Source organism: Schistocerca serialis, chromosome 2 (assembly GCF_023864345.2).
Source record: "Schistocerca serialis cubense isolate TAMUIC-IGC-003099 chromosome 2, iqSchSeri2.2, whole genome shotgun sequence".
Lineage (NCBI taxonomy): Eukaryota > Metazoa > Arthropoda > Insecta > Orthoptera > Acrididae > Schistocerca > Schistocerca serialis.
Window position 1 is genome coordinate 876,484,298 of NC_064639.1, and position 26,191 is coordinate 876,510,488.

Sequence of the window (26,191 nt, forward strand, 5' to 3'; positions counted from 1 at the left end):
GCTCCATTTTAAGCAAAAGCAAATTTTTTACACATCTCAATCTTTACGTTGTTATAGCTCATGAACTGTGAGCCGTACAATGACATAATTTTGCAGGTGTGTTCAGTGGTTTATGAGGACATGTTACAAATAGAGTCAGAAGTAAAGAAGTAATAAATTAAAAAGTCATGCCCAATGCAGAAGTTTTACTGCATGACCTGTGGAAACGTAGTACGTGAAAAATTTTTTTTTCTTTTTATCATTTTGTGAGGTCTAGCCGAGAAAAAGTTTCACAAAGGTTTGAAATTGTGTACAAAGTTTGGTGTAAGACACTAAGTACTCTAATTCCCAAATACTGGATGACTATAGTCTGGGTATTTCCATATGGCAAGTTACACTGCCTCAAGACATATACACTGGTTCTGGCTGTAATACTTCTCTTACTATGTTAAAATCTTTAGTATAACACTTTATCTCTTCATTAGTAAATTATGACAACATTTTAAATTTGGTCACCAATTATTTGAAATATTGAGAACCAAATTTATGTTGCCCCCAGGAAGTGGTAAGATAGGCAACCTGCTATGGTAACTGTGCGCCATGGACCAAGAACCAGTCTAGTTCTTGCAATTGCTAAGGAACAGCTGATGCTTGCTAAGGAACAACTGCCAGTTGCTACAAAACAACCAACAATTAATATGGAACAGCCAACTACTGCTTCAGAACACTTAACCAATAATACTGGAAGGAAATGTACAGGTCGAAATATGTTAACTACAGCAAAGTCTGTGGATGAACTATTTGTATGTATTCGACAGTTAATGCACTACAATGTTTGACAGAGATTGCTGTGGAACCAATTAGTGCAACATTTCGTGTAGTAGTATGGCAACATGACTACAAGACATAATCTGAGTGCTTACGATTGTGGACGAGCAGTTGGATGGCTCGGAAGTGTCATTACTGTGGCCACAGTAATGTGTGTGTCCGAAAGCACCATATTGCAATTAAAATGGTTACCGAAGGTGAAAATGCTGTAAAAAAGCATGCTGGTGATCGTAGACAGTCCACCACACTGCAAGAGGATTGATATGTACACCTAGTGCCGAAAAGAACAGACATTTCTCTCCTAGGCAGATCGCTGCAGACCTTACTATCACTACCAGCACCATTTCATGACGATTAAAACTGAATCGGTTTGTATGCTCACAAGCATGTTAAATGCATCCCACTTCAACAACACCATTGTTGAAAAAAGTTTGTTGGGATGGGGAGCAGTTTGGCTGGGGAAAACAGTGATCCAGAGTGATGTTCTCCGACAAATCCCATTCAAATCCCACTTCACCGTGGAAAGCGATTCTAGCCACCTGTTACTGTGGAGACAGACAGACAGACAGACAGACAGACAGAGAGAGAGAGAGAGAGAGAGAGAGAGAGAGAGAGAGAGAATGTGCATGCCTATGCGTTATGGTGTGGGCAAGCATTAAGCACAATGGCCGAACACTGTTGGTTATCTTCGTGCAATGTCCATTACAGCACAGTGATAGTGCAGGGAGATTACTGGTATTCTGAATCCTGTTTAGGGGTGCAGTAGACCCCGAGTTTTTGTTTGTGGTTGACAATACCTGCTCATACAGGACTGCTGAGGTATCAGACACACTGGAAAGTGAAGATAGGGAACATATGGAATGCCCTGCATACTTCCCAGACCTAAATGCTATAGAGCTTGCCTGAGATGCTGCTGGCAGACATGCTTCTCAATGAACACTCCCTCCCCTCCCACTTCCCCACATCCTAGTCCATCCTACTCGCACTCCTAAACCTTTGCCACAGGAATCACATTCCTGTGGAAGACCCAGGTACAAGAACTACCCCATCCACCCACCAAGAAATTCCTATTCCAGTCCTGTCACAAGCTTATCCAACCTGATCACACACCAGGCCACCTGCGAAAGCAGCCATGTTATATACCAGATCTACATCTACATCTACATGGTTACTCTGCAATTCACACTTAAGTACCTGGCAGAGGGTTCATCGAACCATTTTCATACTACATCTCTACCATTCCACTCTTGAATGGCGCGTGGGAAAAAAGGAACACCTAAAACTTTCCGTTCGAGCTCTGATTTCTCTTATTTTATTATGATGCCATTTGGAAGAGAAAGTTAGTGATTGATATTTCATAAATAGATCTCAACGCAAAGAAAACCACCTTTGTTTCAGTGACTGCGACCCCAACTCACGTATCGCACCAGTGACACTCTCACCTCCATGGTGCGATAACACGAAACGAGCTGCCCTTCTTTACACTTTTTCGGTGTCCTCCGTCAATCCTACCTGGTAAGGATCCCACACCGTGCAGCAACATTCCAGCAGATGACAGACAAGTGTAATGTAATTTGTGTCTTTCGTGGGTTTGTTGCATCTTCTAAGTGTTCTGCCAACAAAGCGCAGTCTCTGTTTCGCCTTCCCCACAATACTATCCATGTGGTCTTTCCAATTTAAACCCACATGTATGGAACAGACACCGACATTACTGTAACACATGACCTATTGGTGTAACACTTATTTCATTGTTAAGATGCCGCATTGCTGTCATTCTAACCAACACAGGTTCCTTGTCTGAAACTCGGGCGTGGACTGACTGTCTCTCGACCAAAAATCGGGCCCTTATATATCATCACAATAATAGGTACTGAAACTACACAGTGTTCAAAGTTAAATTTACAGAAATTAAAATTAAAACTTAACTCATTAAATTAACTGAATACATCGAAAAATTGGCGCTTTTTAACAGTTTATTTTACTACAAGGGTTAAGCTGAATTATTTGTTTAAAGATGAAATTAACATATGTAGTTACACAAACAATACTTCTGATGAGACTGGAAATTACTTTGGAATTAATTAAGGGCTGGCTTTGCTAAGATGTTTTCGAATAGAGAAAATTAAACACTTTAAAAATACTATTAGTTCATCTTCCAAATGTCTATAATTAGTACAGAATTTATATTTGTTTATATGTCAATAGAATTTAAGTTATGAAACAATTACTGATTTCACCCTATAATGAAAGATACTACCTAGTAATAGTCAAAATGATTTAGAAAATCAATTACATCCGTAAAACAAAGCACAAAATTAGATTTGGTGTTATATTCTTTAAAACTGAGGGGGCAACCTTTCTCTTTTATGGAAATGCAGATAATATTCACGTATGTTAATGGTAATTAGCTAAAATTGAAAAAATGACTTTTAAGGAGGCAGATGGCAAAAGAAGACGGAAAGTAAAAATATCATAGCTTGCTTTGTCACAGACAGACAGAGCCAGGAGGACATCAAAAGCAGACTAGTACTGGCAGAAAGGACACTCCTGGCCAAGAGAATTCTACTAACATCAAACACAGGACTTAATTAGAGGAAGAAATTTCTGAGAATGTACGTCTGGTGCACAGCGTTGCATGGTAGTGAAAAATAGACTGTGGGAAAACTGGAACAGAAGAGAATCGAAGTATCTGAGATGTGGGGCTACAGACGAATGTTGAAAATTAGGTGGACTGATAAGGTAAGGAATGAGGAGGTTCTGCAAGGAATCAGAGAGGAAAGGAATAATAATGAATGGAAAGTTCTGGTTGAGAATAACAAATTATTGAGGAATAAAGAAGACTACTCACTGAAAAGCAGAAGTGCTGCATTGTCGGTAGATACACAAACAAAAGGTACAGAGCTTTGCTTTGCCAGCTTTCAGAATGAAATTCCTTTCTCAAGTACACACAAAAGTGGTGGTTGTGGGGAGGATCCAGATGAAACGGGTTGTGAAGCAGCCATTGTAATTTCGCATGTTTGTGCTCTGTTGCATGTTGTGCCTTTGGGTGGTCACCCTTCTTTTTGGCAACACTTTGATGGTGCCCATTCATTCTGGTTGATAGCTGGTTGGTTGTCATACCAATATAAAATGCTGTGCAGTGGTTGCAGCAGAGCTGGTATGCAACATGCCTGCTTTCACAGGTGAGCTGGCCTCTGATGGGGTAGGATAAGCCAGTGATGGCACTGGAGTATGACATGCTGGGTGGTGGATACAGCAGGTCTTGCATCTGTGTCTTCCACAAGGCTATGATCCCTGTGGCAGGGGTCTGGGGGTGGGAGTGGCATAAGGATGGACTAGGATGTTGGGTGAGCAGCAGAACACCACTTTGGGAGGGGATGGATGTATCTTGAGTAGGATGTCCCTAATTTCAGGGCACAATGATAGATAATCAAAGCCTTGACACAGGACGTGGTTCAGTCGTTCCAGTCCTGAGTGGCACTGGGTGGCAAGGGGGACACTTCATGGTCATTGGTTCTTGTGAGACCTTTAGCATACTGAGCAAGGGAGTTCTCACCACTGTCAATGCATCTACCATAGGTGGCCAAGCCGTATGGAAGGGATATTTTGATGTGGAAGGGGTGACAGCTGTCAAAGTGCAGGTTTGGTGGGTTTGATGAGGACTGGGGTGTGGATTGAACCATCTGACAGGAGGAGATGAACATCTAGGAAGGTGGCATGATGGGTGAAGGGGGACCAGGTGACGTGGATGGGAGAGAAGGTGTTGAGATTGTGAAGGAATGAGGATAACGTGTGCTGGCCTTGGGTTGAGATTATAAAGATGCCATCAATAAACCTGAACCAGACCAGGGGTTTTGGAATCTAGGAATGTTTGCTCTGGGTGGCCCATGAAGTGGTTGGCATAGGAGGGTGCCATGGGAGTTCCTATGGCTGTGCCACGAATTTGTTTGCATATCTCCCTTCCAAAGGTGAAGTAGTTATGGATTAGGATGTAGTTGGTTAGGTGTATGAGGAATGAAGTGGTGAGTGGTTTTTCAAACTAAGCTGCAACCACTGTGCTGCTTTCTACATGGGCATGACAACCAACCATCTGTCTGCATGAATGGCCACTGACAAACTGGCCAAGAGACAGCTGGTCCATCCTGTTGTGTAACATGCTGCCCAACATAATGTGCTTCACTTTAATAACTGCTTCACAGTTTGTGCCATCTGGAGACTCCATACCAACATTAACTTTAATAAGCTGCTCAGGTGGAAACTCTCCCTGCAATATATTCTAAGTACCCAAAGCCTGCCTGTCCTCAACCTTCGATAGTCCCTCTCCTTCATTCATTTGTCCCCTTTCTCTGCTATCACTCCAGCACTATACTGTATCTGATTCCACCAATGCACCCACTAAATTCTTTCCCCTCCTCTACTTCTCTTTTCTTCCACTCCCCCCAACCCCCCCCCCCCCCCCCGCCCCCTGCACCTAGCAGCATTACTCTGCCCTAACCACATCTCTGCATGGTTCCACAAGCATCACTTCACTTTCCCCCGCCCCTACCCTGCTATCCCTCTTCATCCCAGCCTCCTCCTTAGCTCCATCATCCATGGACTGCTTTTCCCATTTTGTGCAGTTGGCTGTACTGTGGCCTGGGACAGTGGTCGTGTGTGTGTGTTTTCTGGTTTAGAAAAAAGCATTTTGGGAAAAGCTCAAATGTTTTTTCATTCTGCCTGTGTGTCCTCTATACAGTGAAAAGCAATTTATCTTTTTCATAATACTGCCATGAATATCTCTGGACTGAAACTGGTAGATTGCTTGCCAATGCACTATGTCTCGTCATCACCACCACCTCCTCCTCCTCCTCCTCCTCCTCCTCCTCCTCTCTCTCTCTCTCTCTCTCTCTCTCTCTGCTGCCTCCCCAGTCATACGTTGCCTTGACTCGCCCTCACAATAGTTAGCCCCTCTTAACCTTGAGCCTAAGTGATCTGTCCCTCCATCCCAAGCCTATTCTTCTTCCCTCTCTGAAGAAGGAATGAACAGTTTCAAATAGAGAAAAGTTTTTCAGCTTTTAATTTTATTCACTGTGCTGTAATTTATGCCCCTTTAAATCCTGTCCACGTATTATGTCTCTTAGTAATTTTACAAATAGCAGTCACATTAATGGGACCATTGCATGTGTTTGATGTCAAAATATGGTAATCCTTCACAAATGGCAAGTGCAGCACTAGCAGCGGAGTGCATATAACACATGTTGTGGGATGCAGAAATAACTTCAGTCGTTGTCCTAATGTGGAAGCGGAGTGATTTATCTTATGTCCAAAAAGGAATGACCATTGCTTTTGCATCAAGGGTGGAAGCAAAATGCTGCTATCTAAAAATGGCACCGAGGCAACTGTGGTGCTGCACAGACCACAGATGACAAGGGTAAACAGTGACTGCGGAGATGCATGTTTGTAAGGCGCTCAACTGTGCAGTCATCAGCGCCCGTACAAAGTCCCAATTTTTTCACAGTCCAATTTTGTACACAGTCCAATCTATTCACTGTCATGAATGATGATGATGCTAGCCACTAGACCACGAGCTGCGAACAGTCTCCACAGAAGGCACCTGGTTCATGCAACCGTGCAGACTGCTGTTGATTGGTAACAAATGCTGAAATTTGCATGCTGGTACCTCAACTCGAGATGCACTGAGTTGTGACAGGTGGCCTTTTCAGACAAATCCCATTTTGTGCTCCATGAACCAGATGGCAGTTGGCGTATATGGTGTGAGAAATCTGAAAGCAAACACCTTGGAACAACTGTTGGAAGTGGCCAGGAGGGAGCATTATTGCTTGGGGAATGTTTTCCTGGCATTCCCTGTGTGATCTTGTCATTCTGGAAGGCACAATGGATCAATGCAAGTATATTTCTATCCTTGGTGACCATGTGCACCACTACATGCAGTTTGACTTCCTCGGCACAATGGCATCTACCAACAGGACAATGCAAAGTGTCACACAGCTCACAGTGTACATGCATGGTTAGAAGAACACTAGGATGAATTTACTGTACTCCTCTGCCCACCAAACTGCTCAGATTTAAACACAATTGAGACTCTGTGCAGGGTGTGTGCACCATTGATCCTCACCACAGAAATGTAGCGCAGCTGACCACAGAACTGCAGTCGCCATGGATCCAAATCCCTGTCAGTACCTTTCAGAACCTCACTGACTCTCTTCCTGCATTTCTCGCAGCAGTCCGTGATGCAAGAGGTGGCCATTCAGGCTTTTGACAGCTGGTCACATTAATGTGACTGGACAGAGTAAAATATTCATTTAAAGGAAACAAACCATGTGAGGGTAAAAAAAACTGGAAAAAGATCACCCTGTGTTAGGTTTTTACTTTTTGAATAGATACCAGCAACTGTGTATTTGTGACTATTCCTATCAAAAGTAGAATTTTATACATATGTTTACACCATTTATAAAAACAAACTGTAAAAATTGAAACTGTTACAGATTTTATCCCTTTAACTGTAGTTCAGCAATTGCATAAATGTGACTTTTCATATTTCTGTCATTATCTCTTAAATACACCCCTTTGTCTGAAGATTTTTAACAACATTAAAATGGTATCTAAGTTACAGAAGAATGGCAAATCAAATTACCTCTTACTTTTTATCTTCTTCTGCCTGGCAGCCTTGGCTTCTCTGTAAGACTGCTGGGCCCTCAGCTTTGCCATCTCTTTGCGCCTCTCCATTATCTCCTCCAGGCTAAGGGGAAACTCCTCCCCTTCCTCCTCTTCATCCTCCTTTTCAACCTGAGGAAATTATAAAGCTTTTGTGAGAGACAAGATTTTCCTGTGACAAAAATAAATGAACATTTCATTTTCTGAGAGATTTTTATCATTAGGTTAACATTGTCACTGTGACTGGAAAGCTATGGAACTACTTGATTATTACTAAACTAATTCAAAATATCAACCAGCAAAATAAACAAAACTATTTCAATTTGTACACTTCTAGTTAGTGTTCATCCTTACGATACCCAGTAAGTGAGATATTTTATAGATACACAAAACTGTTAAGGCTTTTGTGGCCACTCATTAATAAACTGCCTGTTGGCTTCTGTCTTGGGCTCTTTGGCCGACATTTGTTCGATGATTTTTCTGACTTCTGCCAGCACGAGTGGCTGGAATTGTTAGAGCTTCACCATCTATTGCTGGTTATGGACTGGACTCGAGCTCGCAGCCGCAGATTATATGTATCTGGCGCGCCAATATCCAAGGGCTTTTCTGCAGTCATTTCTGGTGTGGTTCTCCCATTGCTACCTGCAGCAGTCATTCACTGTAGCATGGGAATCCAGGATCCACTCACCTTGAGGCTTTCTTCTTTCTTGTTGAAGCTATTCTCATATTTGGGTAGTTCTATAGCTTCTCTCAACAAGTGGATATGACAGCTCTTCTCTACAGCAAGAACTTGTGTGTCTGTGGTCAGTCTCACACAGCACGTGCTCTGCCATGGCCAATTTCTCCACTTGCGCTAACCTGCAATGCCGCTAAGTTCTGTCATCATGGTGTTGATTGATTGTCCAGTCATTCCAATGCAAATGTTTCAGCATGTATATTCCCAGCATTGCAAGTGGGTCCCTTTCTTCCTTCACTGATTTGAGACGCTCTTTGATCTCCTTTGTCGATTCATAAATAGTCTTTATGCTGTGTTTGAGCAATGCACAGCTGATTCTGTCTGCCACTCTGGGAATGTATGGCAGAAAGGTCATACCCGACATTTTTTTCCCCCGAAACATTACTTCGCTGGGTGTTTGACTCTGTGACACTTCTCGTGCAACTGTTGGAGTACCCATTGCTCCTCAGAACATTTTGCAGGTGTTGCATCTTGTGACTGAGGTGCTACACCTAACAAATTTGTCTCGCTTACATTATGTGTGAATTAATCATGCCCTTTTGCTGGCTCCTGTGGTGATTTGACAGTGTGTGCAGGTATCGGTCCTTATGTGTCAGTTTTCAATACACAGTGGCACACAGTGGATCTGGCACTAGTATCTATTATTACTTGTCTCTTATGATGCCAGAATCCAACCTACAGTTGTGAATAGAAGTATTCGTCTGTGCTTTGTCCCTGAACCACTGTTTTGTGTATTTTTATTTTTAGCTATTCCCATTATATTTTTGTGAAGCAGAGGATGACCAATCACCTAAAATATTGTTAGGAAGCACCTGCAAAAAATTCCCCAAGTTGCCTGGTGTACCACCCCAAGACAGGAATTGGGAATAACATCTAATTTTTAATTTACTTAGTGTTCATGTCAGATCTGTTGTCACTTGAATTCCAAAAACTGCAGCTGAATATTTTCAGTTGCTTAGCCTAGTTTATTTCAAAACTTAATTCTGACACTGGAGGGTTCAAAACATTTGGCCCAAAGTTCTAATAATATAACATTTCAACCCCCCCCCCCCCCCCCCCCATCCAATCATTTACTGCATTTTCAAGGTTGATCTATTCGTTCTCATCCACAGAGCAAAGACTGCACACTGTTTATGCTTCCTAGAGTGAAAAACGCAAGACTGCCAATATGAGAAGTGTTTGGCTTCGTGTACAAATTTGACCTTCATAAACATATTGAACACACAATTTTTCATTTGGTTACTATTCAGCTGTCTTGTTATTTAAGTAATGGGATGTCCAGGATGGAGTGAGTTTATTTTATTTATTTTATGTGTCCAGTACATGAATTTATTACAATACTAGTAGAGCATTAATAACATAAAAGATTACTTACATAAAATTATCCATTTCAGAGAAAATTCAATGAAGTAAAGACAGAAAGTATGGTATGACAGGTGTTTGATAAGTAATGCAACACATTTTTTCCTGGCCAATTTTGGTTGAAAAAATGCAGAATTTGTTGTGGAACATTGTGAAATATTCCTACAGTTTCATTAAGTTCCAATAGGTGGCGTCGCTAATATGTAGCCTTCAAATTGGCATCTGTAATGGAGGTGCTTTCCAAGTAGTGTGTTGTCATTTAGTTTTTTTTAAATTTATTTTATTACTATTATTATTATTATCATCATCATTACGGATCGGAGCGTGGAATGTCAGATCCCTTAATCAAGCAGGTAGGTTAGAAAATTTAAAAAGGGAAATGGATAGGTTAAAATTAAATATAGTAGGAATTAGTGAAGTTCGGTGGCAGGAGGAACAAGACTTTTGGTCAGGCGAATACAGGGTTATAAATACAAAATCAAATAGGGGTAATGCAGGAGTCAGTTTAATAATCAATAAAAAAATAGGAGTGCAAGTAAGCTACTACAAACAGCATAGTGAATGCCTAATTGTGGCCAAGATAGACACGAAGCCCACGCCTACTACAGTAGTGCAAGTTTATATGGCAACTAGCTCTGCAGATGACGAAGAAATTGAAGAAACGTATGATGAAATAAAAGAAATTATTCAGATAGTGAAGGGAGATGAAAATTTAATAGTCATGGGTGATTGGAATTCGGTAGCAGGAAAAGGGAGAGAAGGAAACGTAGTAAGTGAATATGGATTGGGGCTAATAAATGAAAGAGGAAGCCGTCTGATAGAATTTTGCACAGAGCACAACTTAATCATAGCTAACACTTGGTTCAAGAATCATAAAAGAAGGTTGTATACATGGAAGAAGCCTGGAGATACTGACAGGTTTCAGATAGATTATATAATGGTAAGACAGAGATTTAGGAACTAGGTTTTAAATTGCAAGACATTTCCAGTGGCAGATGTGGACTCTGACCACAATCTATCGGTTATGAACTGTAGATTAAAACTGAAAAAACTGCAAAAGGGTGGGAATTTAAGGAGATGGGACCTTGATAAACTGACTAAACCAGAGGTTGTACAGAGTTTCAGGGAGAGCATAAGGGAACAATTGACAGAAATGGGGGAAAGAAATACAGTAGAAGAAGAATGGGTAGTTCTGAGGGATGAAGTAGTGAAGGCAGCAGAGGATCAAGTAGGTAAAAAGACGAGGGGTGGTAGAAATCCTTGGGTAACAGAAGAAATATTGAATTTAATTGATGAAAGGAGAAAATATAAAAATGCAGTAAATGAAGCAGGCAAAAAGGAATACAAACGTCTCAAAAATGAGATTGACAGGAGTGCAAAACTGCTAAGCAGGGATGGCTAGAGGAAAAATGTAAGGATGTAGAGGCTCATCTGACTACAGGAAAATCAAAGAGACCTTTGGAGAAAAGAGAACCACTTGTATGAATGTCATGAGCGGATGGAAACCTAGTTCTAAGCAAAGAAGGGAAAGCAGAAAGTTGGAAGGAGTATATAGAGGGTCTATACAAGGGTGATGTACTTGAGGACAATATTATGGAAATGGAAGAGGATGTAGATGAAGATGAAAAGGGAGATACGACACCGCGTGAAGAGTTTGACAGAGCACTCAAAGACCTGAGTCGAAACAAGGCCCCGGGATAGACAACATTCCATTAGAACTACTGACGGCCTTGGGAGAACCAGTCATGACAAAACTCTACCATCTGATGAGCAAGATGTATGAGACAGACGAAATACCCTCAGACTTCAAAAAGAATATAATAATACCAATCCCAAAGAAAGCAGATGTTGACAGATGTGAAAATTACTGAACTTTCAGTTTAATAAGTCACAGATGCAAAATACTAATACGAATGGAAAAACTGGTAGAAGTCGACCTCGGCAAAAATCAGTTTGGATTCCGTAGAAATGTTGGAACACGTGAGGCAATACTGACTCTACGACTTATCTTAGAAGATAGATTAAGGAAGGGCAAACCTACGTTTCTAGCATTTGTAGACTTACAGAGAAAGCTTTTGACAATGTTGACTGGAATACTCTCTTTCAAATTCTGAAGGTGGCAGGGGTAACATACAGGGAGCGAAAGGCTATTTACAATTTTTACAGAAAGCAGATGGCAGTTATAAGAGTCGAGGGGCATAAAAGGGAAGCAGTGATTGGGAAGGGAGTGAGACAGGGTTGTAGCCTCTCCCCAATGTTATTCAATCTGTATATTGAGCAAGCAGTGAAGGAAACAAAAGAAAAATTCGGATTAGGTATTAAGATCCATGGAGAAGAAACAAAAACTTTGAGGTTCGCCGATGACATTGTAATTCTGTCAGAGACAGCAAAGGACTTAGAAGAGCAGTTGAGCGGAATGGATAGTATTTTGAAAGGAGGATTTAAGATGAACATCAACAAAAGCAAAACGAGGATAATGGAATGTAGTCTAATTAAGTCGGGTGATGCTGAGGGAATTAGATTAGGAAATGAGACACTTAAAGTAGTAAAGCAGTTTTGCTATTTGGGGAGCAAAATAACTGATGATGGTCGAAGCAGGGAGGATATAAAATGTAGACTGGCAATGGCAAGAAAAGCGTTTCTGAAGAAGAGAAATTTGTTAACATCGAGTATAGATTTAAGTGTCAGGAAGTCATTTCTGAAAGTATTTGTATGGAGTATAGCCATGTATGGAAGTGAAATATGGACGATAACTAGTTTGGACAAGAAGAGAATAGAAGCTTTTGAAATGTGGTGCTACAGAAGAATGCTGAAGATTAGATGGGTAGATCACATAACTAATGAGGAGGTATTCAACAGGATTGGGGAGAAGAGAAGTTTGTGGCACAACGTGAGTAGAAGGGATCGGTTGGTAGGACATGTTCTGAGGCACCAAGGGATCACCAATTTAGTATTGGAGGGCAGCGTGGAGGGTAAAAATCACAGAGGGAGACCAAGAGATGAATACACTAAACAGATACAGAAGGATGTAGGTTGCAGTAGGTACTGGGAGATGAAGAAGCTTGCACAGGATAGAGTGGCATGGAGAGCTGCATCAAACCAGTCTCAGGACTGAAGACCACAACAACAACATCATCATCATCATTATTATTTGGCAGAAAACCAGATGATTTCAGATATTCACAGGCACTTCTAGAATGTCTGCAGTGACCTGCCACTGAACAAAAGCATGGTGAGACATTAGGCAAGCCACCTCTCATAATCACAACAAGGTTGCGTGAACCTGTCCAATCTCCCACGTGCTGGACAGCTGCATACAGCTGTAACTCCTACAATGTTGGCCAGCCGGTATGGCCGAGTGGTTCTAGATGCATCAGTCTGGAAGCGCGCGACCACTACGGTCGCAGGTTCGAATCCTGCCTCGGGCATGGATGTGTTAGGTTAGTTAGGTTTAAGTAGTTCTAAGTTCTAGGGGACTGATGACCTCAGATGTCAAGTCCCATAGTGCTCAGAGCCATTTGAACCTACAATGTTGGAACATGTGGACACACTAATTTGAAGTGATCAATGGATCACTATCAAACACCTTGCTGCACAATTGGGCATCTGTATTGGTAAATAAATGCTGACACACTCATCCACCAGTTGGGGGTACTCTAATGTGTAAGCCCACTAGGTTCCTCGCCATCTATGCACCTTCCTACTTCCATCTGTTTGGCCCAATAAAGGATGTACTCCGTGGGAAGCAGTAAATGGATGATGTGGAGGTTACTGATGCAGCAAAATGTTGGTTCCAATGTTGAACATTAGAGTCATACCATGCAGCCATACAAGACCTCCCAGTAATCTGACATAAGGCCATTGCGTTGAATGGAGGTTATGTTCAAAAACAGGGTTTTGTAGCCAAAAGAGTGGGGAATAATATGGTGTTCTGGATTTCTGAATAAAACCAATCTGTTTTCAGAAAAAAACTTGTTGCATTACTTCTTGAATGTCCCTCATAACAACAACAAAAATACAAGGACTAATATGTAAAAAAGAGTTTATAAAATACTGACAAGAAGGTGAAATAAAACAGACAGCCAGTAAGGTGATTCTCTACATATTCTGTGGAGAACCAGTATTCAGTGGTTTTGACGGCTGTTTGGTTAGTTGCAGTAAGATGACCACTATTAAAGGTTCCTGGCAGATTCCTAAAGACTAGCAGATATTGTTCATTCTGCAGTGTGCTACACTACACTGGCAAATTTCATCACAATAGCTGAAGATCCATTTCCTGAGGTTGACCTTACACCATGACACCTCAGTTCTCAGCCTGTTCGGCATCTTCCGTGTCTCACAAGGCAGGTGTGAGCCTTGAGCTGGTTCCTCTGACATTCACTCAGTGTGCCTCAGGCAAAGAATCTTGCCAAAGTTTCTCTCAGCAAGTTATGAGAGAGACGGAATTGCTGTAGTTGCTTGCATGGAGTCCTTTCTTGATCTGAGTCTTGGTTGTTGGGGCTCCTCTCCAAATACGGGATGTCTGGGATCAGTTTCCTGTTTCTTCTCCATTTCTCGAGCTGCTTTCCTGCAAATACTTGGTAGTGCCATACCCATTACTTGGTAAAGTTTACTGACATGAGTTGGTCATTGAGATCTGTCACAATGTGTCCAGTATTGCTTAAAGCTGTATCAATGTATTTGGCATGTTCAGAATTTTGCCAAACTTGTGCAGAATATTCTTTTGGGGGAAAAAACATATTGCCATGGTAGATTTTCAAAACACTTTTGGCTGAGCACTGCAAGTAGCTCCTGTAAGTTTACAGATGACACTGTTCCAAGCAGATTGTTTGAGCTTTTTTCATCTTCACAGTGGGCTTTGAATGTAAGGGTGCAGTCCATCTTTACTCCAAGGTATCTGCTAGTGTTACTGTGGTATAGCTGTTCTCCTCTCCAAGCGACATTCAGTTTTCTTTTAGCTTCCCATATTTCATAGATAGAGTGCATAAACTTGTGTTTTCAGGATTTGGCTTCAGATGGTTAGTATCATAATACTTGCCCCGCTCTTTGACATCTTGTCAACTTTATCTCTGTGAGGGTCCTGCCCACTCGTCTCGTATAGGGTGACTAAAGGGTGCTGTGTTCTCAGAATGCTATATAACAATTCAAGCAAATCACATTAATAGTTTTTATTACAATAAGAAAGATAGACAACACTAAACTTTGTATCACACGAATGTGTCGCAAGCGATGGGTAACAGGCAAACAATGCATTTCTTTTCTATATACTACGTCCATACAAGCAATGGATATGGATCACTAATAACTGCTATCTTAGTGATTTCCTGGTGCTGGTCTAGTACTGTGTGGCCGACGCTGGCAGGAGCAGCACTTATATTCCCTTCTTGTAGAGGCCACTCCTGTCGTGGCTGACATCATCTTATGGCCTTCTCTGCTCTTGCGTTCTTCGTCTTCATGACAATGCTTGTGGTACGCTTGTGGTTACGCTGGAACAATCTCCACCTCCTTAAAAGTTTTGCCTTGGACAGCAATTTCTGTACCATCAGCATAAACAAATGCTCTAGTTCCAGGGCTAATTGGTTGGTCGTTTGTGTAACAGTAGGGACAACAATCACACTTGCCTGAGGGAGGCCATTCTTCTGAATCCTGCATCAACTTTTCTTACTTTGCAGCAAACATTAGATGAACTGTGTTAAGCGATACTCCTTTGTGACTGAATATACTTTCCTAACCACCTTTTTGTGGTTGATCATAAGCTGCTGTGAGGTCAATAGAAGCCACACCAATGCCTTGACCTCTTTCATAAACATCCTCAATATGCTGGACCAAATTAAGGATCTGTCAACAATAAGACCTTCCTGGGCTTTTACAACGTTATTGTTGACATACTCTGATATTTGATTTAGATTCAGTCTTTCCAGTATCTCACACAAATAGCAGAGGAAATGAAATTGGATGAAAGTTTTTGGTTCTGTTGGCTCTTTCCCAGGCTTTAGAAGTACTACTACTTTGGTTTTGCATCAAATCTTGGGAATTTGCAATTCTGAAATACAGGTGTTATAAGATTTAATATCCACTGTTTTGTAGCAGGCCCAAACATTTTATTTTATTTTGTTTCTTCCATGGTTTGTCTAGGTCTGCTGCTTTATTGTTATTCATAGACTTTTAAGATGAAAGGAGTGCCAAGGTAGTCTTCCTCAACTGTGTACCTTGGGGTTTGGAGTTTTTAGATCTTCCTTTTGCCTTACCATTCAGAAGGATTTGAGGGGCAATTTGGCCCGGAGTTATCTTTGAGAGATCAGGAGCAGTGGCTGGGTCATTGTTAAGGTTCTTCAATAATGTTCAAATTTTCAGCTGTTCTGTTTCAAATATAGATTTGCTGCTAGGTCACACCATTTTTTACTTCTGGAAGCTGTTACAGTATGCAGGAGATCTTCACCTGTTTGGATTGTTTCCTCAGAGAATGGCTCATTGTCAAATAATTGTTCATATATCTCCAAGAGAGCCTTGCAATCTTCTTCATGTCCTGGGATATGAAGAAGATTGTTTTGGGATACATTTGCATGAGCTAACTTGAACTGATCTAGCAAATTCAGAATACACTGGAATGGGTATGGTTTTAGGACTTCCATATCATGTTCTCGTATGAAATTCTCCCATTGTGCTTTCTTGAAGTTAAATAGTATTTTGAAATGGGCAATCTCTGGTTTCATAACTGCTGCAACAGAACAGATAATAAGTTGAGCCTGCGTGTGTGGGACTGGTTCAGCCATGTTCTTCTTCATGTGAACTGGCTCAGCAACTTTCTTCTTTACTTCCTGGACAAGGTGTTCACTGACCCAAATGTTAGGTTAGTTATATCCATGACCCCATCTAGCACTGTTGAAGAATGGTGGTATCTTTAGGTCATAAATTAACACCGGTCCTCTCTGTTCAATTCAGTCGCCCAGTTCTTCTCCATTTTTATCAGTTTTCCAGTAGCACCATGATGTACTGTGGCAGTTAGAAGTTACCAATTACTAGCTTAGTTGGAGTAAGTTGTGCTTGTGTGTATGTGTGCGTGTTTTGCTTCAGAAGAAGGACTCTGTCTGAAAGCTTACGAGTAAATATTTTAGCAATCTTTTTCATTGTGCCTGTCTGCAACTCAACACCTCAACTATGTGGTGAGTAGCACTGTAGCCTTTTTAAAACACTATTCTTATTTTAATAAGATATATAAACCTATATAACACATTTTCTCACAGTTTTGCAATAACAGATATATCCTGCACATACTACATAGTTACGTTAATAATGTTATTCAAATGGCACAATGTTTGGAGGAATCCTGCAGTCACACATCCTTTTTAATGAAAGTCCTATTAAGATGGGACAACTTTTATAAGAGCTGTTCCTTTAGATTGCCAATGGTCTTGCCACAGCGGTTAATGCTGGTTCCCATCAGATCACCGAAATTAACCACTGTTGGGCTGGGCTAGCACTTGGATGGGTGACCATCCGGTCTGCCAAGCGCTGCTGGCAAGCGGGGTGCACTCAGCCCTTGTGAGGCAAACTGAGGAGCTACTTGATTGAGAAGTAGCAGCTCCGGTCTTGGAAACTGGCATATGGCTGGGAGAGCAGTGTGCTGACCACATGCCCCCGCATCCAGTGACGCCTATGAGCTGAGGATGACACAACAGCCGGTCAGTACCATTGGACCTTCATGGCCTGCTCAGAAGGAGTTTAGCTTTAGTTTTTAGTCCCTTTACATTACAGTTCACATATTACTAGACCTGCAATACGCACACTATCCACAATGTCGAAGAGCATCCATTAAATTCTTGGGACATTCTTCACAGAAATCAAGCAAAATTTCTGTTGCCAAGTACACAAAATTCTTAACTTTTGTTACATAAAAGAGACAATGGCAAAGAACTCACCTCTTTATCTCCATTTACAACCTTACTCCTACTCAGGATTTCTGCTACTTTGGCCTCCAATTCAGACTGGGACTGTAAAAAGGAAATTGAAAGACAGTTATCAATGACAAATGTGGTATCTTATTGGCATGAAATATATGTGTATCCATAATCACAAAGGAAATGTGTAAAATTTCAAAGATGGGTGGTCTGTTTTGTATTACCACAAAGTAAGTGGAAGTGTGTCATGGATATTATTAGCAAGTTGGAATGGCATATCATTAACACAAAGTTGTTTTGCATTGTGGGAAAATAACACCATAAAATTTCAAACAACAGCTTTATCCTTGAAATGGTAAAATATTTTATTTCCTACCACTCACATAGTAAGTTTAAGGTAAAATAAGAACAATAAAAACTTTAACGGCATGATTTAGGTGTTAGTTTTACCCTACAAGCTACTTCAGAGTTATAAGCTGACTATGGGGTCTTGTACCCTCTGTGTGTTAAAGTTACTAGGCATACTGCCTGTACATTTCTTTTAATACACAGTGGCTCGGAAGTGATCTCGACTGCTGCCTAGCCGAGATCACTGCTCACCTCAAATGCAGCCACAGTCGAGCCTAGCGCCCGGAGATGACAGTGGCATGTGTAAATGTATGTGTTTTGCAATTGGCTGGTTGGTTGGTTGATTCGGGGGAAGGGGAAGAAACAGCAAGATCATCAGTCCCATCAGATTAAGGAAGGATGGGAAAGGCAGTCGGCTGTTCCCTTTCACAGGAACCATTCTGGCATTTATCAGAAGTGATTTAGGGAAATCATGTTGTGTTTTGTCTATGTCTGATGAAGGACTTAGTCTTATAGTTGATAATATCCGATAGTCCTCTTTAAAAGCGCCTCCCTAACACCCAACACCTCCTCTGTGTAGTGAGCACCAATCTGTCCCCTTTATATTGGTATTTCATCCTGGATTTTCCACTTATTGAGGGACAGTAGTACTTACTTAGAGTTACTGAAACAAAAGGCTTTTTGAGCGGCTCTGCCAGGCCAGCCCCCTATAGCACTGCCTGTTGGTCTGTGCTCAATACACATTGCTGGCTGTGAGTAACAAAGCACAGCCAATAAAGTGAAACACTGTACTTGCCATTTTCTAGAAGTACATTTTAACGTTTTTTTGTGAGATGAAGCACTTTAAATACTGAAACTGGCAAATTTCTGCCACTTTGTCACCTGAGGATGGTTCACAGAATCAAACGGGCTGTGACTTAACAAATGCTCCTAAAATAACAGATGTGGTGGTTTTCTTAACATTCACTTACCAAGATGCCATCCTTCAGTATAGGAAAAATTCTTTTAACATACATTTTCAGTGGATTTTTGGTAAACAAGCAGGTAGGAAGCTCAAATTAAGTTTTTTTTTTTTTTGCAGGCATAAAGAAGTACACTCAATAGTTGAACATATTCAAAGAGGGTATAAAAGTGTCACGTCAATGAGGCACTGTCTATTATCAACATTTTCTTCTCTTTGCTGTTGCTATGATGGCAACTATCATGCTCAAGAAATATTTGGTAGTACATAAGTGTTGAATTAATTTTGAATTTGGAATGTTTCATTCTACTCCGTGTGTAGGAGTCTGACAAAACAATACATGAAACTGCTTACATCACTAAGAAACCATTTGCAATAGTGTAGCAGCATGTATTTCAAATTTGAACTGTGTCCTTATGCTGTCAGAAATTTCAACTTAACTATCAACTTGTGCCAATGGATAAGCAATTTCGTACAAACATTCTCTTGCACTCTGCTGGAAATTGTTTTGCACAAGTTCTCACTGAAAAGAAATGAAACTGATGCAGAAAATTTGCCAACTCATCAAATATATTACATTAGTGGTGGTCACCTCCACACACATCTGATTTTGTTCCTTCCAATGTTTAAAAACTTTGTGAATGATCTTTCCTGTGAGGCAAGTTTTGTCTTTACTGGACTGCAAATACACATCTCCAATAAACACTTCATTTCACTGTCATGGAGTTAGATAAAAATTTTCACATGGTAAAGGCACAGTGCAATGCAGAAATCACTTTACTCCACATCAGACCTCACATATTACAAAAGGAAGGAAGATGATCAATTTTTGACAATATAATGTAATTGGATACATAAAAAATCTACTCACCAAGTGGCAGCCGGAGAACAAAGACTTCCCTCCTACATTAAAGACACCAACCATTTCCTAGATCATCTGAAATCTGTGCCCATCCCAGTCCGACTACACACCTTGCTCTTCTCACCATTGATGACATCTCCCTTTGTATCAGCATTCCCCACGGACATGGTCTGTCTGCTGCTGAATATTTTCTCAGTCTGCGCCCACCTGATTCCAAGCCTAGAACATCCTTCCTGCTCACTTTAATCAAATTTGTACTTGCCAACACGTACTTTCACACCGCGTGGGGTAACCGTTGTTTCACGGTCCGCACGGCTCCCCCCGTCAGAGATTCGAGTCCTCCCTCGGGAATGGATGTGTGTGTCATCCTTAGCGTAAGTTAGTTTAAGTTAGATTAAGGACCAATGACCTTAGCAGTTTTGTCCCATAAGACCTTACCACAAATTTCCAAATACTTCACCTTTGACGAGCAGACATACAAACAGATCAGGGATACAGTCATGGGAACTAGGATGTTTCCTTCTTATGCAAACCTTTTCATACGTCACTTGGAGGGGGCTTTCCTGGGATCCATAAGCCTTCAAGCCCCTGGTTTGGTTTAGATACATTGATGAGATCTTTGCCATATTCACTCATGGTGAGGCTGGAATCTCTATATATCTTCTCCCAATTAAATTTCACATGGTCCTATTTTGAATCCCATGCCACTTTTCTTGATGTTGATCTTATCCTCACTGAAGGTCAGCTACACATTCTGTCCGCATAAAACTGATTAACAAACAACAGTACTTACATTTTTACAGTTGCCATCCTTTCCATGTCAAATATTCCATCCCATACTGCCTTGGCATTCGAAGCAAACATATCTGCTTGGATGCAGACTCTTTACAGCAACACACCACCATTCTCACCTCAGCCTTCCCTGGATGTAATTACCCCACCAACCTAGTTCAGAAACAGATATCCTTGGCCATCACATCCAATCCTGGTAGTGCTGATCCCTCCAGAAACAACTTCAGAGTTTATCACTTGTCATCAAGCCCTGAAATGAGATCGATTCTGTCTGATATTTTGCCCACCACACATAAAATAGCTTTTCGCCACCTTCCCAGTCTCTGCAATATCCTTGTCAGGCCCTACACTCCTTCTGCACCCATCTCCCTACCCTATGGCTCATACCCCTGTGACTCTCCCCCTGCAAGACTTGCCCTATGCACCCTCCTACATGAACCTGTAACAGCCCTGTAAATGGCCAAACATGTACTACCGAAGGAGAGCCACCTGGAAATGACCCAAGTCATGTACTAACTGTTCTGTGAACACTGTTCAGCCTTTTTCATTGGCATGACTATCACCAAGTTTTAAGTTAGGATGAATGGGCATAGGCAGAGGATGTATACAAGCAACACACAATATCCTGTTGCAGAGCATGCTCTACAACATGACAGTCGTGACCCTGGTGCCTGTTTCACCGCACATGTCATTTGGACTCTCCCTCCCAGACACCAGTTTCTCATAACTCTGCAAGTGCTACATGTCCTTGGTTCTCACCATCCACCTGGCCTTCATTTACAATTATTTCTTCCATCTCAGCATTTCTTCACAGTAACTACTCCTTTCTTCATTCTGTTTTAATTTTCTACATCTTCCATTTTCTGACCTGCCTATTTTTCGCCGTCCACCTCCCACCTCAGTTACACATACAATGTACTTATCACTCTTCTTAATTCATGCACAACGTTTTAGTGCTAATCTCTGTTTTGCATCTTACCCTGTCTTCCATCTTTAAGCTCTGGGGTTTTCAAATCTATCTGGTGCAGTCCCCAACAATCAGTCTTTCCTTCTTATCTCGTCCTGTAAGTCTCCCCTGCCCCGTGGTTCTGGGTGACTTCTTGGTACTCTATCCCTTTTCCTAAAACCTCTCCAGTCCTTTTCCTTCACCCCTCTCCCACCCCCTGTCACATACTTTTCAGAGACACCATTCTGGTATTTTCCTCAAGTGATTTAGGAAAATCTAAATCTGGATCGATAGACAGGATTTCAGCTGTCATTCTTCCCAAAGAATCTCGTATAACAGTAAAATTAACCCAAAGTTATTTTAAACTGACAGATTCCATTTCCATTCAGTAAATGAACTGATAAGTACATGATAAGATCAGAGAACATCAAAAGAACTGAGATAAGTGTATACAGACACATTCATCTGGATTTCATAAGATTAGTTTTTTGATAATATGTATCAATGAGGATACGGGCATTTAGAACAATTATATCAATATAATTGGACTGGACTGTGGACTGTAGATGGTAAGTTAAAACTGAAAGCTGGACTGGGGATGAAATCTGGGGAATTCCTTTAGCATGCAAAGTGCCACCAACTGCACATAGGGAGCATACCTGACTGACTGACTGAAAGCTTCACCTTGCCACTTCTCTTCAAAATTATTGATGTAACCACACCTTATAATTGTGATGACAAGGGCGTGCATGTGTGTGTGTGTGTGTGTGTGTGTGTGTGTGTGTGTGTGTGTGTGTGTGTGTGTGTTTCAACTTTTGATGGAAATAAGAGGTGTGGCAAGTAAATAACAAAACTGCTGTCAGAAATGTGATTTATTACAAACAAAGTTACAACTAACTTTTATCCTCTTCAACATATGGCCCTCCCCTATCTACATGCATCTACATAGATGTCTTCCATTGTTGAAAGCAAGGCTGTAGGTCATGCACTGTCATCTTCTTCAATAACTCTGCTGTTTTTGCTTTTTCTTCTTCAACAGACTGAAACTGTGTTCCCTTCAATGGACTTACCACTTTTGGGAAGAGATAAATATCACAGGGAGCCAGATCTGGTGAATATGGAGTTTCCCTCAGCTTCATTACGACTTCTTTGTAGTATTTCTGATTAATGGTTTGACCCTCAATTGCCAGTTTGGTCGTGATAACACCCCTAGCAGAAGAAAAAGTCAACATATGGCCCTCCCCTATCTACATGCATCTACATAGATGTCTTCCATTGTTGAAAGCAAGGCTGTAGGTCATGCACTGTCATCTTTTCAATAACTCTGCTGTTTTTGCTTTTTCTTCTTCAACAGACTGAAACTGTGTTCCCTTCAATGGACTTACCACTTTTGGGAAGAGATAAATATCACAGGGAGCCAGATCTGGTGAATATGGAGTTTCCCTCAGCTTCATTACGACTTCTTTGTAGTATTTCTGATTAATGGTTTGACCCTCAATTGCCAGTTTGGTCGTGATAACACCCCTAGCAGAAGAAAAAGTCAGCATTGCCTTCAGTTCTCATTTGCTCATTTCTAATTTTTTCATTCTTGGTGATGTGGGAGTTGTTGTGACAGTGCCACGAGATTTAAAAGTGCCGCTACGTCAGTACGCGAACACGGCGATAGAGGCGCTCCGCAGCTCGGCTGAGCGCGGGAGCGCCACCTGGCTATGAACGGCGCCGGCCGCATGTCACGGCACGGCAGTCGAATGACAGATACGGAGTTAGTAGCATGTAACCCGCTATTGTTTCTACTTTGGTGTGTCCATGCAATTTATTAGTGATTAAAGGTTATAACAGGAGTCTTCCAGGGCATCGATTAATGCTTTGTTTCTGGGCTGTACTTGAGTATCCATGTTTTAACACATGTGATGACGTGTGAGCAAGTCCATTTCCTCATTGAGTCATTCCATGTCATCACAGCAAGATATTTTCTGTTGGTCCTTTTGTTCCTGAGAGAGTTTTGCACAAACTTTGGTCATGTTTAAATCATTATGTGAAACTTGTCTTACTGTCTCTTTGTTCATGGTCAAAATGTCTGTGGTCACCCGAATGCTCACACGCCAGTCATTCCAGACAATTTCATTAATTTAATTTTCTGACTGTATGCTTCAGTTTTTGAGTTTACAGATCGACTGTGATGTTCATCATCTTCAACCTCGTCCTGGCCTTCTGAAAACTATTTGTGCCATTCAAAAACTCACACATGTGATATAACGTTATCACTAAGCACTTCTTTTAACATATGAAAACATTCTGTTGCTGAGTTTTTTAATTACACAGGGAATTTGAGGTTAATGTGATGCTCAGTTTTTTGGTTAACCATGCTTTTGGCACTACTACAAAACAACATCCTCTACAAACAAGGCTGTAAAGCAAACTAAAGCAGACAGAAAGACAAAACGAACAGCGGCTGCTCTTGAAGGTTCAAGGTAAGCCGCACTTCAATAACAACCTCCCTCTTTGCAGCTATTTAACTGCCACACATTTTATATTGTGCTGGACATAAGAGAGGAGCAAGTAGTGAGTACAAAGTATGGGTCAGTCCACTACTTCATTTTTCATGTCCACTGATAACAGATCCCAGGAAACGGCATGGGGCAGGGATGAAAGAAACCCAGGCATTACTTGCTTTTGGCATAACTGAGAAATCTGGATATGTTATTTTCCACCACCATACGAAATATTAAACAGAACGTTCAACAGCTTTGACTGAAATAAGGTGTAGACTCATTTCTCTGCCTGAAGTTTCATCTTTCAGTGCTAGAGACATCACTGGAAGCTATAACGACCTGGAAGTCACTATAAAACTTAAACAACCTCGGTAAGTCAAACTGCTTAAGGAATGCAACACCACTTGTCATCTGGGAAACATGGATAAATCGGCAGATGATGTTGTGGCTCGGAATATGATAAAAGACATGGTTACAAGAAATTCACAATTTATTAGGTCATGGTGTGGCAGTGTAAACATAAGTAGCACAATACCACATAGTGACTAATACAGGACACGTAAAGTTTCATCACAAGTATAGACTACTGGCCGGAGTTGGTACTTGGCAATACATACAGCATTTGAAAACTAAAGGCCCCTGGCTATTGGCTCAAACTGTGTCACACGTGTCACAGTAGTGGCAGTGATTGTGTAGCAATGTACAGGTTACTACAGCAGGTTGTGCTCTGGTGTCAGGGATACATCAAGTTCATTTCTCCAATACCACATTTTTATCAGCATCTAATCATTACTGTATTAGAATGTATATTTATTTATTTGTTTAAACTGATCTGTTTAGGGTCATCAGGCCCTCCCAGGGTTTCACACATACATCATAGTTACCTAAGCAATTTTAGTATGAAAACTAGCACTAAAACGATTTGAGTGTCTGCAGTGGTGGTGTGAGTAAATTATACTGACTATGAAGTAACAAAGCATTAATAATAGCATTACTTGTACTACTACAGATGCAGCCACTAATAGTAACAATAACAATAACTGTTCTAATAATATTAGTAGTGGCAGATAAAAGAAAAAAAAAGAAAAAAAATTGTGGGTCTACAAAATACATGTTTTTTGATATAGCAATTTATACTGCAAGAAAATTTAAGAAGACTACATCAGCTAAGAATACTGTGAAACAAGGAGATCAGATTGGAAAGAGGGATGTACGAGACTTTGAGAATGTGGCTGAATGATGGAGTGGGACAGAGAGAATTTTTCTCTGGTGGGAATGGGTGTGTTCTGCCATTTTGTTCAGACAAGAGAGTTAAGGTCAAGGAGAGAGATGAGGGACAGTGTTCAGTAGAGAAGACAAAGGGTATGGAAATCTCTGTGCTTGTTTGCACACAGCCAGGAGAGCTATGCATATGATGGTGAAATGTGCTCAACAGATATAATGAACACAGGCAGTCAGAACCAGTTCTATGCGCTGTGAGCTTTCCTGAGAAAGGCATTACAGGATAACATTGCTGTGATCAATAATTGGAAGAATAAATGTTTGTACAAGTTTCTTTTTCAGGTCAAGACAGAAGAGCTTTTTATATTTCTGTAGGGTGTGGAGAGTTGCTGATGCCTTCTTGCATATTGCGACTATGTCACAGTCCAGTTTAGACTTTCATCTATTATTACTGCTAGGCTCTTTGCTGAAGGACAGAAGTTGATATATGTTCCATTTAGGGTTAAAAAGATGGTAGAGATTCCCAATATTTTGAGCTAATGGGCCTAGAATGACCAACTTGTATCAATTGGGTTATGGATAGGTTGAGCTTTAACCCTATATCCTGTACCCATTTTGATAGTGCACACAGGTCAGTATTGAGATTCCCGATAGCTGTCTGCATGTTTATAGGTTTTGCACTTAGATACAATTGGAGGTCATCAGTGTACATGTGGTATCTGCAATAGGACAAGACTGATGACACATGATTTATGTATAATGACAAGAGTGTAGGACCTAATACTAAACCCTAGGGGATGCTGCATACTAGCTGCCTCCATTGTGACTTTATGGTGCCAGACATGACACATTGCTGGCGAGACATCAGGTATGAGTGAAACCATTGCAATGCACTTAGTGAAAAATTTATGCTGCTATGTCTGGCAAGTCATAGTCAATGGTGTCAAAGACTTTTCTGAAGTCTAAGAAGCAGATGATAGTTGCCTCTTGTGCGTCCTAGCTTCAGGTCATCTGTTACGTTTATTAAGAAAGATGATGTATTGCGATGTTTATAGAAACCTAATTGGTATTTGTCTAGTAGGTTGTTAGTAGTTAGGTAGTTTGATAGCTGG

The 26,191-nt window shown here is 41.0% G+C and overlaps 1 protein-coding gene across 1 annotated transcript in view; it reads right to left on the reverse strand.

The window, feature by feature from the left end:
* LOC126458203 (U3 small nucleolar RNA-associated protein 14 homolog B) overlaps positions 1–26,191 on the reverse strand; it is a 66,920-nt gene that overhangs the window by 11,096 nt on the left and 29,633 nt on the right. The window contains exons 4-5 of the mRNA XM_050095097.1: positions 17,479–17,550; positions 7,442–7,593 (exon numbers count right to left, since the gene is read on the reverse strand). Of these exons, the coding sequence (XP_049951054.1) occupies positions 7,442–7,593; positions 17,479–17,550 (224 nt within the window). The remainder of the gene's footprint in view (positions 1–7,441; positions 7,594–17,478; positions 17,551–26,191) is intronic.